Below are 13,986 nucleotides of genomic sequence, written 5' to 3' on the forward strand. Positions count from 1 at the left end.
TTTAGTTTATTGTAATCTTTTTGATAGCCAATATTTCATTAGTCATCTGGGACAGCTACTATCACAAGATAGGGAGGCTTAAATAAAATCGGAATGCACATAGACTGTTAAAATTCTTACTTTGACTGCTTTGCTCCTGCTCTAAAAGGGACAATAGTTTGTTTTTCCAGAGGCTGACTCAGTGCTGCTGGTCATACAAGCCCAGAAGGAAAGAATCACAAGTAATGAACCCAGTTGGTCCCTTGAGATAAACATAGGCTGGATCTGTAGTGACCAAGAAAGGTAAACTGAACAAGAGGCCTATGTTTTCTCTACCTGAAAGTAAATACACACAACTGCAATGCTTGTAATAACAGCTTTAAAGGGGTAAGGGGGAAGAGAGAGACACACACACACAGCAAGTCCTGCAATGCGACAGAGGCTATATGAACAAACAGGAAAACAACCCTTTCAAAGAACTGACATTTCACCATTCCAAAAATCTTTACTCACTTTTCTCTGCATCACTATTATTACTGCCACTTTTTTCAGTTGGCAAATCATGAAACTTTACAGGAACATATAAAGGTTCACTCTGAAATGAATCAGTATAAGTAAAATACAGTTAAGCAGGATATTTAAACTAGAAGCAGTAAAATTAATTTAGYGTATTAGGAAACAAAATACAAAAGAAAGTTTGGTGAAATATTAACAGAATTAAATTTTAAGGAGTGTTTTGGCACACTGGGTAGGCTTGTGAAGAAGTCTGTCATACGTTATCTATATTTTATATTAAATAAAAGATGCAGCACTCAGATACAATTAATAGTGCGTATATCYTTATGAACATTCCCTCAAAATTCAAAATACGAATTAAAAAAGGGAAAAACTTAAATTCACACAAATTTGAGTCGATCTATAGCTTTTGTTCAAACACTAAATTAGACACAAAATGTATACCAAAAATCTCAATGCACACTAATTTTTCTCCCATAACCCTGAGTAGTTGATGGACTACAGCTAAGTGTCAAACAAACTTTGGGAAAGGAACTCCAACATACAGAAACTCTTAGCAGAAATTTTGATTGCTTAACTACTTCCAACAAAACAAGTAGTAAGCTGCTTATTTAAATTAAAATTAGCTGTAAAAGAATTCTGTTACTTGCATTTTTATTAGGAACTAGAAAATTTCAGAGTGTAGCTAGGTATCCAGGCTCAATTTAGGTATCCAGATTAAGAAGCAGTCTCACCAACAGAGGTGTAAGAAGCCATAATTTATGGATGATAAGAAATAATAATAATAAAAAAAGCAATCTGGTAATTTAGTTTATCAGCAGAACACCAGCACTGACACTTAATTCAGTAAACTATAATCCCTTCCCATCCACTGGAAGAAAGAAGGCAGTCCATTTTTCACTCAAATTGCAATGCAGGATCACAGTATACAAGACACTCAGCTAACTGAATGATTCTGCTGTATGCCTTAGTCTTGGAAGATGTTTGGCTTTACCACTAGCTCTCCACATTTTGCTTTGGCAGCTACTGAGCTGAACATGTAAAGGCTTCCTTTGTATGACATAGACATTTCTTTCACAGTCAAACTATGACAGAAACATTCAAATAAATATTTCACTGAGTCAGGAACTTGTATTTCTCAAATAAGTAATGGCATTATTCACAACACTTACGACTACTAATTATTTTCATTGCATTGAAAGCAAAGTTAAACTATTCCCATTTGCTGAAAGCTGTTACATTTAAGTGGACAATATTTTTAAACAAGAAGGTGTGATAACGATGTTATATTACAACAAAGCATTAAGATTCGAAAATTATGAACTTACCAGAGAACTGTTTACAGCGTTGTCTGTTGCACAGGCAGCAAAATAACCTTCAGCATCTGCAAACTAATTATAGAACCTTAAATGTAATGATCTATCAAGACACAATAGTTACTAGTAACTGAAAAATTTTTTTTTGAGAACAGGCTTCTTGATACCTTTTGCCATAATTCTGTCAACATTCTCCCCCCAGACATATATATCCTTAAAAAAAAAAAAAAAAAAAAAAAAAAAAAAAAAAAAAAAAAAAAGAAGGCTTAGATGTTAAGTAAAGAACTTCAGTTAAGTAATTTCCTGTCCCTCTTGGAGAGCCCCGATGGCTTCAACTGCCTATCCACCTATCTGTGCAGGATCAGGATGTCAGAATGGAAGAAATTGTAAAATGCAGCTTCAGCGAGACATACTAGAAATACACTTCACCAAATTATCATGCAGATGTTACAACAGCACTCTTGATTTAACAATCAGTTGAGGCAAGGTTCCTTCGCATAATAATCTGGAATTCTGCTTTAGTTTTAACAAGGCTTAAGTCAGGGTGAGCTCAAGTACCATGCTTTTCCTCTTTCTGCACCCTAACAAGCACGGCCAACCCTGTACCCAGACCTGCAGCTTGCTGTATTACCATGTTGGTAGAAGAGCTATTAAATAAAGCTGAATTAAAGGAACTTAAACTAAYATACAAGAATTTACAATCACTACTGAAATAATAATAAAGACTATAAACATACCATCTTGGTTCCAGGTTGACAAACACAATGCACTCTAACAGCAGATACTATAGAGTTTATTAACTAAATTACTTAAAAAAAAGAAAATACGTATCTTATTTCAAGCTGCAAATAACAGTCCTTTCTCACACTGTTCTTTCAAACTATGCTGGAATCAAAACTAATTGCTATTTCCTATGAGTTATTAGAGGAAAACTATTTTACAGCATTAGAAAGAAATAATGGAATTCCAATATTAGCCTTGTAGATGCCACAAATGGCCATGACAGATGCAGCACTCTTATTCACTGTTGCCCAKTTAATACAGAGGATCACATTACCTCTTCCTTGCAACAGCACTGCACTGGATTCATCTGCTCAGCACAAACCCAACCTCTGCTCTAGGCACATTCTACCAGTCTGCTCAGATTGATTATTTCTAGCTCACTGATGGCTTTATTTGCATGTATTTGGTTTGCATGGGCCTAATTTGGTAAAGTTGATCAGTTTAACTGCTCGTATAACTCATTGTCCTTTACTAGTTCCCTTTTGCTATTGTTTGTCATTACTGCCAATAAAGAATCTGTAAATTCTGTTTATTTCCAGATAATCTATAGAATTCCTAAAGAATACCAAGCCTAACACATGGGCCACGCTACCCACAAACATTTCGTATCAAAGACTGATTAACTAAAAATTATTTTGAGATGTCAGTAAATTCTAAATTATGTATTTTGTTTGATACAAGACTTTAACACACAAGGCTGTGTGCTACTTTATAACTGCAATGTTATACGACATTAAGCCAAATGATTTTTAAGCATGTTACATCTACAACTATCACTATCAATGAAACATGATATACAGGAGTAAAATCATTTCTTTTCATATAAATATATCTTTACAGAAAATAGCTTATTAACAGCATGTTCTTGGATCATCTTTTTGGTTATTTTAATGGGGGATTAGCACCAGACTAAATGCCTTACCATTTCCTGAATCTGGCTGTTTAGCATTCCAAAACACTGGCACAGAACAAGTACTCTTCCAGACATCTCTAATTTACTTGGAAAAATTATCTATTTCTGTGATATGCCAATAATTCTAGGCACTAGCATAAAATATACCAAGGTCTAAGACGGGCAATATAAAGCCATTCATSTGCATGAAGTCCATCAAAAATACAACATGAACAAGAAAAGTATAATTCTACCATCCTTTCCTAAATATGGCTTTAAAAAAAACAATCAAACTCTCTTAGCATGCAATGCTCAGTTCTAGAGAGAAAAAAGGTCACTAGCTACAATGTTAGTTAGCATACTGACTCAACTGCTTACATGTGTTGATGAGGTAAGAGAAAACAGACCACAGACAGCAGTAAGGCTCAGAAGCTCTTCTTAAAAAACAATCATCTTCTGCAACTGTCCAAGACAAAATACCAGTCTAGACAGGCCAACTGCCTGGCCCAGTAGAGCATTTCTTATGATTCCTACAATATTTCAAAATGCTTTTTCATTTTCTTTTGCTCAAAAGACTATTTACAATCACTACCTTTGCCTTAGCTGTTATTCAGCTTCTATGAAAGCATTATTTCACAAGTACCTGAAGTTCATCTGTCTCTATTCCCTCCTACATTATTTTAAATTATTCTATACACACTTCCACAAAAATCGTAACATTTATGAAGTTAAAATACTTACAAAAGCTGCATGCCTTCCACGAAACCCACGTGTACACTGTTGCCTCCATGGTTTCCAAACAATAAATCCCAAGAGATATAGAACAAACATAGATGTTTTTGCAAAAGTACTGAAAAAGGGTTTGTTGTACTTTGTAAAAACATACTGTGGGAAGAAAATAATTATAGTATCCAAAATTATTCACAAATTAGGTCAGAATACATAAAATCAATGAACAGTTTTAAGTATACGATCCAAAATAGCCTGGTTCCTAAAACCAGGATACCACAAGTTCTGGCATGTATGACCAAAAGAGACAAGTGGCACCACCTATTCTACTGATGCCCTCTCCCAAATTATCTTCAATGTCAACAAGAAGGCACTGAACCATTTTGTAAGATATTCTGCCACCAGAGGAAAACTGTTTTTTACTTCTATTTAAAGAGGCAACATATGGATATGCTATAGAACTAAAAGACGACTGAAAGTACATTTACATACAAATATTTTCTAAATAAAAGACCACTTTTGTAAGCAATATTATAGTAGTCATAATTGAAAGGAAAAGGGTCTTAGTTCTTGATTAAGTAACATTTCAGGATCAGTAGTACTTCTAGCTCACTGAAAAAAAAATTCTAGTTAGAGTAATGCGGCATGTTATGCAGAAACATCTGATATAGAACATAGCTACTTAGTAACAGTTCAAAAATCTGAACTTCATAAGAATTTATCAAAAGACCCTCAATTTTCATTGCCAAAGCTTTAAGAATTATATTTTAATGCGAAGTAAATACCAGACCAGTTTTAAAATGGTAAATATACAAATTAGATTACAGCATAAACTTGTCTGCAATTACATGAGTTAAGTCAATGACTCCTTAGACCTTTGGTCCTAGATTTTTAGGTGTCTGAAATAAAAATCTACCATGCTACCTAGATTTTAATGCTACAACTCATTTACTTCCAGGGAAAAGCTCGTGCATTATTTTAATCAACACGCCAATAAACAAATGACCTCACTAACTATAGTGAGTACTTGAAAATAAACCAACATAAACTAATAAACTAGTAACACCTTCCACCTTGAAAGCACTAGTCACCAAACTGTGCTTGTTCATAACTTCTAGCGTATACAGGTTACTTCTGTAATCTGAAGGCACTGTCCTTCTCCCCCCCCCCCCCATACTGAAAAGAATACTGAACATTATGCTAAAATATTTACTGAGTTTTTGAAATACTGTAATCGCCCTGGGATTCTCTCTTATACAGGCTTTTATTTTATTTTAAGATGCATGGAACAATACTTACAGAAGTAAGTTCTGAAGAGGCAACCCATATCACATCAACAAGGAGAAGAATGACAATTCCTAGAGCCATTCGCCTACGTTGAGTGGATGAATTGCTCTGGGAGCTCATTCGATTCATGATAAAAACCCACACCATTTGTAACCTATTCAATATTTTAAAAGGAATAAAACCAAAAGATTAAAACAAGAGAAAGTGATAGTGTGAAGGATCAACTGTTTCACATATATGAAATGGACCCAACATGCCAAGAAACATATGCTTATGTTTGTTAACAGTAGATCTTTAATTGACCTGGCATGATACTTTCAGAGACATTAGGGACAACTAAAAAGTAAACTTCGACTTTTTGAAAGTGTATTAACATGGAAGTAAGTTTGCCATTGAAGTAAGCAAAAACCAGGTAAAACATGCAATGTCGCCTTTTTGGAAATACTATAGTACAAGTTTGGTAAATTYTGAGACCATTGCATTTTGGCAGATTCAGATACTCCGAGGCTACAGTAGGAATTAGTTTGATGTGTTGTGTTGAACACAATTCCACTAAAGGTAGAGACTTGCATGTTTAAACTTCAGCATTAGTCAAATATTTCTGTAGACATGGCAACACATTTGGGTAATTTACCATCCCTTTAGGTGCTGGGGAAACACCCCTCTCTGCCCCAAGAACAAATATCTAATTGTAAACTCACAGAATTAAATTACATGCACCCTTGACCTCATACCAGAAGATTTATATACCTATCTAGTAATTTATGAAGTACAAGCACTAATTCTAGTGAAAAATCTTTTTTAACTACCAGTAAGCACACAATATATGCAACAGAAAGCTTTGCTTATTAAAAAAATCCCCAACAATGTGATTATAAATGTGACTGTGCACCTAGTATGTTGCACAGAAATAATCAAAYAAGAACACTTCTTTTGTTGAGAAACCAAAAGTACAATGGTAATGCAGGTTTGTGCTTAGGGCGTCTTTGTACAAGAGTGTATTACAGAATCRTACACACATACCAGTATCTACATCATAAACAAATTCAGATTCTGACATATACAAACTTGTTTTCATTTTCATATATGCACCTCACAGCCTTTAGAAGTCCTTGTTCAAGGTAGTACAAAAAAGATCTCAATTTAAGCAATTCTGATGAATTATCAGAAAAGCATGGCTAGATTTAAATGCTTATAGCAAACACTGCTCTTACATACTGAAAGAGTACACAGTTCAAAAATAAAAAAAATCTGAAAATATGACACTGCAAAAATGAGATAGAAGACTACATACAGTTACCAGTAAAAATTTACAAGGAGATGAGCATTACAACAGTGTGTAAATAAATCATGATRAAATTTCTTTCCCTCTCTCAGTAGGCAGAATACATGTACACAGCAAACATAAGAGAATAGACTTGATATTGTTTGTGTTGGCCTAAAAAAATGGCACATCCTAACTTTAGAGGGCTTGACTTTGCAACACTTGTACTAAAAATAGGTATTAACATTTATCAAAAACACTGAAGTTGAAAGAGACCATTAAAGTACTCCCTAAATGCTAAATATGAGCATGCCAGACTTGCATGCATTCTTACATTCAGAGCTAGAATCTATAGTCTCATGTCTTTAAGGCTGCTCACAGAAGACCTAAATTTAGAAAGATATTCAATTTTATAATTAAAAAGTTTCAAATATAAATTTAGACAGATGACAGACATCTCATTCCTTAGTCGACCAATAATAAGATCTTCAAAATTAATACTTGCCAGTGAACATCAGTAAGATGTTCATCACTATTCATCATCAACATCAGTACGATGTTCAATCATTACAGGTTTTAGCAGTTTAATGTTTCCATAAACAGATCAGCCTGTTCTTTAGACTAATGATCCAGATTTTTAGATATGCACAAGTGCTTTAGAGATCACTACACTGTTTCCCACCTTTGTCTCAGTTCTCTCCTTTGCTGTACAGTCTCTGCCATATTCAAATCTTCCCACTTTTTCCTCCTCTGCATTTCAAACAGCCTCTTTCCATAGACAGAGCTATTGAAGTATAATTGTATCACTAGAGCTATGCTAATATATTCCATGTGTGGGCATTAGTCCTGGATAATGATTCTGCTTTGCTGATAAAATGGAGGACTTGAGGACTTGACAGAAGAAAAGCTTGTAAGTWGGTAGGAGTAAAGTTATGAAAAACACAGCAAGGAATGGCAGGTTTTATTTGATATGGACTAAAGAAGAAAACGCTTATTCTCAAAGAGYAACTATGGATATTATCTTAAGCTTGAGTGAGCTAACAAACATTTTAGTACTTGAAAGCTTGTATGTGTGTTTTTTTCTTCCAATTTGTATGCGTTGGTTTAACAGATACTACACATTTCTCTCTACAAATTTTGCTTCTGTTTTATTATGATTAATAGCTTATGAAATACACACACACACAAAAAAATAAAAACACTTCTCCCCCCCCCAAAAAAAAAACCAAGCCATTCATAGGTTTGGATGACACGCAGCCAGAACGGAACCTGTGCACAAGAGAGTTCCAAAGGCGCTAGAAGGAAGAAATCTCTTTGCAGCAGTGTGATACATGAACAGGTGTAAGGTACACTAGAAATGAAAGCCACTCTAGCCTTTCAGCACTGATGTGCTGTGCAGTAACAGTAGTATAGGTGGCTGGAGACAGGGAGGAATCATAGTAGCCTGATCTGTTAGACATTTCTGCATTACATGCCCAACTCCTCTGCTCACACCATATACTGGTTCAAAGCATACAGTACATGCAGATTGTTCATGGAGACCACATATATTCTGTAGTTATTTAGCACTGTACTCAGCCTGTCTACACTACTCACACAAATTCCTTGTATAAGGATCCCTCAGTGAAAAAGTAGTAAAGTATGGCAGAATCTCAAGTACTTCACAGATATGAGACTATATATGAAGTTATTCAGCATATAAGTACATGTTGCACCATTTTTTTTAATCTGTGATCAGTAAATTTTAAAATTCCAATTAAAAAGGCCATACTTAGGTCTCAATTTTTTTTAAAAAAAACATTACAATACCACCAGCTATTATTTGCTCATCGGACTGCAAAGTGCCTGGTTAACATTTCTGTGAGCCTAATATAGCTATTTCTTGTTTATAACAAGGAAAGAAAGCTGAACACAAAAGGGTATCTACAATGTCTTTACAGGCAGCAAGAAGTACCTTCAAGCTACTAGCTGGCTTAAAAAGCCTACAATGTTGCTTTGAATTGGTGTTACCTCATAAGAACAATGTCTTTTTTAATATCTGACCTTCCATATCCAACCCACAATTTACCAAAATAAAGCAAAGCAACAGAACCCTATTGAAGCTTACACACTAAGTTTTAAGACAGAACTAAAACTTGTAAAACTTCATGTAGAATGTAGAGACAGATAGAAACTATATTTGTGAAGTTCTGGACAGCCACGCTATCCCACTTACTGATGATATGCCCATATAATTAACTTGAAACAAAATAAAACCTCACTGTTCTTTTTATTTGGTTTCTGAACATTGATGGCAATATGCTCTGATAAAAACGAACATAAAAGAGTAAGACTTATTTTTCTTATACATACCTTCTGTAATGATTTCAAAACAAGAAAGAAAACTAGCAAACTTCACATATCACGTCAAAGTGAAGACAGTCTCCTAAAAAAAAAAAAATTGATATATATATCTCTTACACATTTCTCTTTGCAAAACTTTTTTAAAAAAATAAAAATCAAAGAGTATCTGCTACAGCTCAAGTCCTGGACGTTAAAGACATACAGATACAAAACCTGAACAGTTTGGTCTATATCAAAAATGCCAGCAGGACAACACTGAAGTGCGAGGGAACAGGATCACTTATCATATCCGCTATTTCAAATGACACAGTCCTTTCCTCACTAATTAAATGGAAGAGCCTAATATGAAAGTGAAGATGCTGATCATGTTACATAGTTATTTTTTAAGCTATACAGAGGAAGAAGAGATATGTAACCTTCCTAATAAAGCGGAAAGAACTTTTTTTCTTCAGCCTGCATTCCTAAGCAAACAACGTAAATGTTAGATTTAAGAATACAGGGGAGAAAATATGGGCTTTCTGCCCTTAGAATAATCTAGAAAGATGAAACACTTATGTCATTTCTGGTGCAAGGTCAGTACCCTTCCTTAATTTGATACCRTATTATCATAGTATCAAAAAATAAACAAAAAATAACCACTGATCTGAAACTGTTTTTTAAAGCTCAGATCCCATAAAGAAGCTCAACAACCCTCCTTCCCCTCCCCTCCATTTTATAATTTTTATGCAGGAGAATAAACACTATCCATGAGGRAATGAGAAAAAAAAAGTATTCCATGAGACCAATCAGCTGTTCATCAATCAGCCAGTCCAGATACTGGCAAATATATAGGGCTCCAAAGGGAGGCAGAAAAACTCTGCAACTGACAACCAAGAAGAATAAAGACTTAAGTTTTATTGCTCAGAAGTATTGGAAGTTCTCTTTTCTTTCTTATTCATGGAAGTGTCTAATTCTTTTGAACTCTGCTAAGCTCTTTGTTTTAGGGATATCCTGTATCAACTGGAGTCACATCCTGTATTAATGAGTCACAAATTAATAGTACAGAGGTAGCACTGAGGGCAAAACAAAACAAACAAAAAAAATCCTAAATTTCACCTTTGATTATCTGCCAACCATAGCTAAAAGTTTATAAACTGTGAATAGAAGGTAAAAAGTAAACAGATACTCTTCACCTATTTTAATCTAGGTTAAGAGGTGGACTACAAAGATGGATCATGTAAGCCTATGATTCAGACCTATAGTTATTAACAAATTCAGCCCCCACTGACCTCATCAAGATTTATGAGCTGCTTAGCACCCAACAAGTTTAAGCCATTTGCCATACAGAGTCTACTGAACTAAAAATGGGTAAGAAGATTTTAAAGATTCAGTTTGAAAACATGGACATATGCTTATCCGTTTTGTACATCACATGTCCTATGCTTACAGTAGATTTTGAATGCTTTTTCAGTTCAGTGCCCTTGCATATAAACAGTAACTGCTGTCATATTTTCCTTACATTATCAACCTAAATGGAGATTAAGATCAGTACCCAAATAATCAAGAACAAAGAAAAAGGACATTTATCCATACATAGTTTGATCAGTTTGTGTATGCCTAACACACACGCAGAAGATGTAACTGAATATGTTAACAAAATAAATAGAAGGCTGAAAGGTACTTAAAAATTCTTCTCACTATCCGTACTAAACTGAATATAGCTAAGAGCAAAATACCATTCAAACAATTATTTTCAGCCCTACTTAATCCACTTTAGCTGTACTCAAGTAAGTAGTTTGCATCTAAATTTAGTTATTATGCAAAACTTAAACTGACCGTCTCTCAGGGTACTGACTTAATGGGAGCTGCATTCCTCTGTGGAGCTGACCAGACAGAACTCTGTTCAATGCTTATTATCAATAATAAATCCATTTCAGGATAAGGAATTGCAATTATGCAAGACACTTCACTCAAAAAACATGGCTTCATAATTACAGGTCATCTAATCCACTAAGTACACAAAGATTTACGAGAAGCTTAAGCTACCATAAGACATACATGCTGAAATAAAAATGTTGATTTTAAAGTAAATACAATACCTTACTAAATATAGTAGAAAGTTTAGCCTACGCAAACCCTTTTGTTTCTGTTATTTGGAAAAACGCTTTCCACATAACTTTTAATTAGACCTTTGGATTTATATATTGATTTAAAAAATATTTCTCAACATCATTATAATTTCCAACAAATAGCATGGAGTTCAAGGCAAGGGGGGGGGAGGTGTTTTGTTTTGTTTTTTACCATTTTAACTGTGTTAGAATTGGAACGGTCATCTTGCAGAATCATTTTTCATTCAGTTACGTGAAGTCCTTCTGCTGAAAACAAACAAAAAACATTCTTAATGAGCCTTTTCATGACACTGTATTTTGCTTTTTAAACATTCTAGAATATCATATTCTAGATCATTTTGAGCTCAGCACTTATCTTTGTGGAGTAGCATAAGTTAAAAACAGTCTCACTGTGTAACAGAGCTGTTGAGAAGGAGTGTTCACCTAGCTGATTACACTGAAGTCAACAGGCTGAGTAGCTTCTCCAACTCCAAAAGATAAAACTTTGTTTTACTATAATGAACATGCAAAAGGTGACTTCTAAGGACAGGACAYGTAATTCCACAGTTGATACTTCATGAACAATTGTATTTCTACAGCATCAAGAGTTTCTTTGCAGATCATCACTTCTTTCATGTTAAAAGTTTAACACCAAAAGGGAAAATTATAAGTTCAAAAAATATGAAATAGCTTTTGCTCTGCTGATGATTAGGGAAAACATCACTATGCACAAAGAAATTACCAAATCATTGCAACATAGGAGAATTGCCTCTAGCTCCTTTACGAGAAGGGGGAAGAAAAAAAAAGAAAAACAAAACTTCTAACAAGAGACCCAAAACAGCAGCTCAGTCACAACAGATTGCAGTGCAAACTTGAAATCTTTCCTTATATTTACTCAAGACTATTTCATGTATAATTTGAAAGACCATCTTATGTACCAAGACAAGTTTGCATGTAAAAGAAATAGCTTTAGTTTTTCCTGTTAAACCAGCTGCTCCAATAAGACAAGTTCTGAATAACAAGCAGACCCCCTCCTTTAACGTATAATGTCAGCAGGTGATTCTCATTTTATATTTGATTACCAATAAACAGAGGTTGTTTCAACTCTAATTGGAGGAAAACTGAAAGTAAACTGATGGACCATTCCAGAGCCATTCTTCCAAATCTGAAAAGCAATGCTATTTTAACACAACTCTGACCTCCACTCGACTGTCAAGAGGTATCACTAGATGAGTATAAATATGAGAATCTTTGGAAGAGATGGAAAGGTGAGTCTTATGCAACATGACAATTATAGTTACTAAAGCCCTATAATCCTTACTCAAAGAAAGTTTTTGGTAGCATCATACATAACGAAGTGAAGGACCGAGGAAGGAAACTGAAGTCATATGTTCATGCCAACACTCAGTATTGCAGGTAGAGATCACCATTCCTAACTAAATAAGAAGTTACGCAAGGCCAAAATATGCATAGAAAACACTTATTTTAGTAGCAAAATAAGAAAATTCATCTTCATATAAAGACATACTCTAGGAATCCATTAATACACATAATACTTACTTGAAAATATAACAGAGTATCAAACTGTCATGCCACAAATGGATCTTGGTATCTAAGGAATAATAGGAACACTTGAGAAAGCTTCCCGTTCAGAACTTGCTCAAATGGTTTGCTTTAAAAACACAATTTTCTTAYACAGAAATAGGAATGTTTAATATTAACTTGTTACAAACTTGTCAACATTTACCAGCTAATACAGTACCTAACCCACAAGCCAGGTTCCTTCATACAGCATCCTAGTATGACTACAACCCTTTTAGTCATTAACACCTACTACCACAACAGATTACAAACACAGTAGTTTCAAGCTGGCAGAATGAAAGTTGACAACTGAACTTGACCTTGCTCTCCTTCCCATGTTCTTCCAATAACATCAGAAGAAAATTTTTAGTGCCAAGCTCCCAAAGCCTTTTTATATGAATTGTGCAATCCTGTCTAACATGCTGTAGGTGACCCTGCTTGAGTAGGGGAGTTGGACTAAATGATCTCCAGAGCTCTCTTCTAACCTGAACCATTCTGTGGTTCTGTGTGTACAGAACCACAGACACCTCACAAGCACGGATAGTTAACACATTTAATGTTGGCCAAGCATTACAAGCAACATCTATTTCACATATGTCATCCATCTAATGCAATATYTAAACAGATCACACTTTGTCACAGGATAAGCTGCCACCGATTGCTGGCAACAGACACCACAGCCTCCAAAGCTGCATGTCACTCTCACATCTGAAAGCTGAGCCTTCCAGGCACGTCAGAAACACTCAAAACACTGCATTCAGAAACGATTTCAGAGGCTACATAGGATCTTCTCCTTCCTGCCTGCCTCGGGGAAAAGCAGCAGGAACGATGAAGAGCAGGAAGTCAACAGACTTCCTTAAGCGCATTCAGAACGGGGTGCCTGAGGARAAAGGAATATGACTTTTCAGCCTGAGGGATCGCAGAGGAGGAAAAATGGGTCTCCCTCCCGCAGTCACGCGGAAAACATGATCTGTAGCTAGAACACGCGCTAGGCGGTGCAGGGGGCAGGACGGACCCGGGCAGGGAAACACGGACGTGCGGGGAGCACCGGACACGGGGCAACAGAGCTGGTCACCTGCGAGCGCGCTCCAGGGCGCGCAGCCCCTGCGCGGCGCCTCCCTCCGCCACGCACGGCCCCGCGGCTGGCACGGACGCGCGTGGGGAGAGGGCCGAGGGAGGCCTCGCCATGCGCCGCGGCCCCCCGCACCG

The 13,986-nt window shown here is 35.8% G+C and overlaps 1 protein-coding gene across 3 annotated transcripts in view; it reads right to left on the reverse strand.

The window, feature by feature from the left end:
• Positions 1-13,923, reverse strand: part of SLC35F5 (solute carrier family 35 member F5) — a 33,882-nt gene extending 19,959 nt beyond the window's left edge. The window contains exons 1-8 of one of the 3 annotated variants that reach the window (XM_085320965.1): positions 13,853-13,923; positions 12,757-12,808; positions 11,390-11,460; positions 9,119-9,191; positions 5,515-5,656; positions 4,228-4,371; positions 1,824-1,886; positions 493-574 (exon numbers count right to left, since the gene is read on the reverse strand). In XM_085320965.1, coding sequence (XP_085177091.1) covers positions 493-574; positions 1,824-1,886; positions 4,228-4,371; positions 5,515-5,649 — 424 coding nt within the window. In that variant the 5' untranslated portion in view covers positions 5,650-5,656; positions 9,119-9,191; positions 11,390-11,460; positions 12,757-12,808; positions 13,853-13,923. Of the gene's footprint in view, positions 1-492; positions 575-1,823; positions 1,887-4,227; positions 4,372-5,514; positions 5,657-9,118; positions 9,192-11,389; positions 11,464-12,756; positions 13,808-13,852 lie in introns of those variants that run through there. The other 2 variants (XM_085320964.1, XM_085320963.1) reach the window with 2 other exon arrangements.
• Positions 13,924-13,986: the final 63 nt, after the last annotated feature.

The sequence above is a fragment of the Rhea americana genome, unplaced genomic scaffold, assembly GCF_003343005.1.
Source record: "Rhea americana isolate MKP2758 unplaced genomic scaffold, rheAme1 scaffold_67, whole genome shotgun sequence".
Lineage (NCBI taxonomy): Eukaryota > Metazoa > Chordata > Aves > Rheiformes > Rheidae > Rhea > Rhea americana.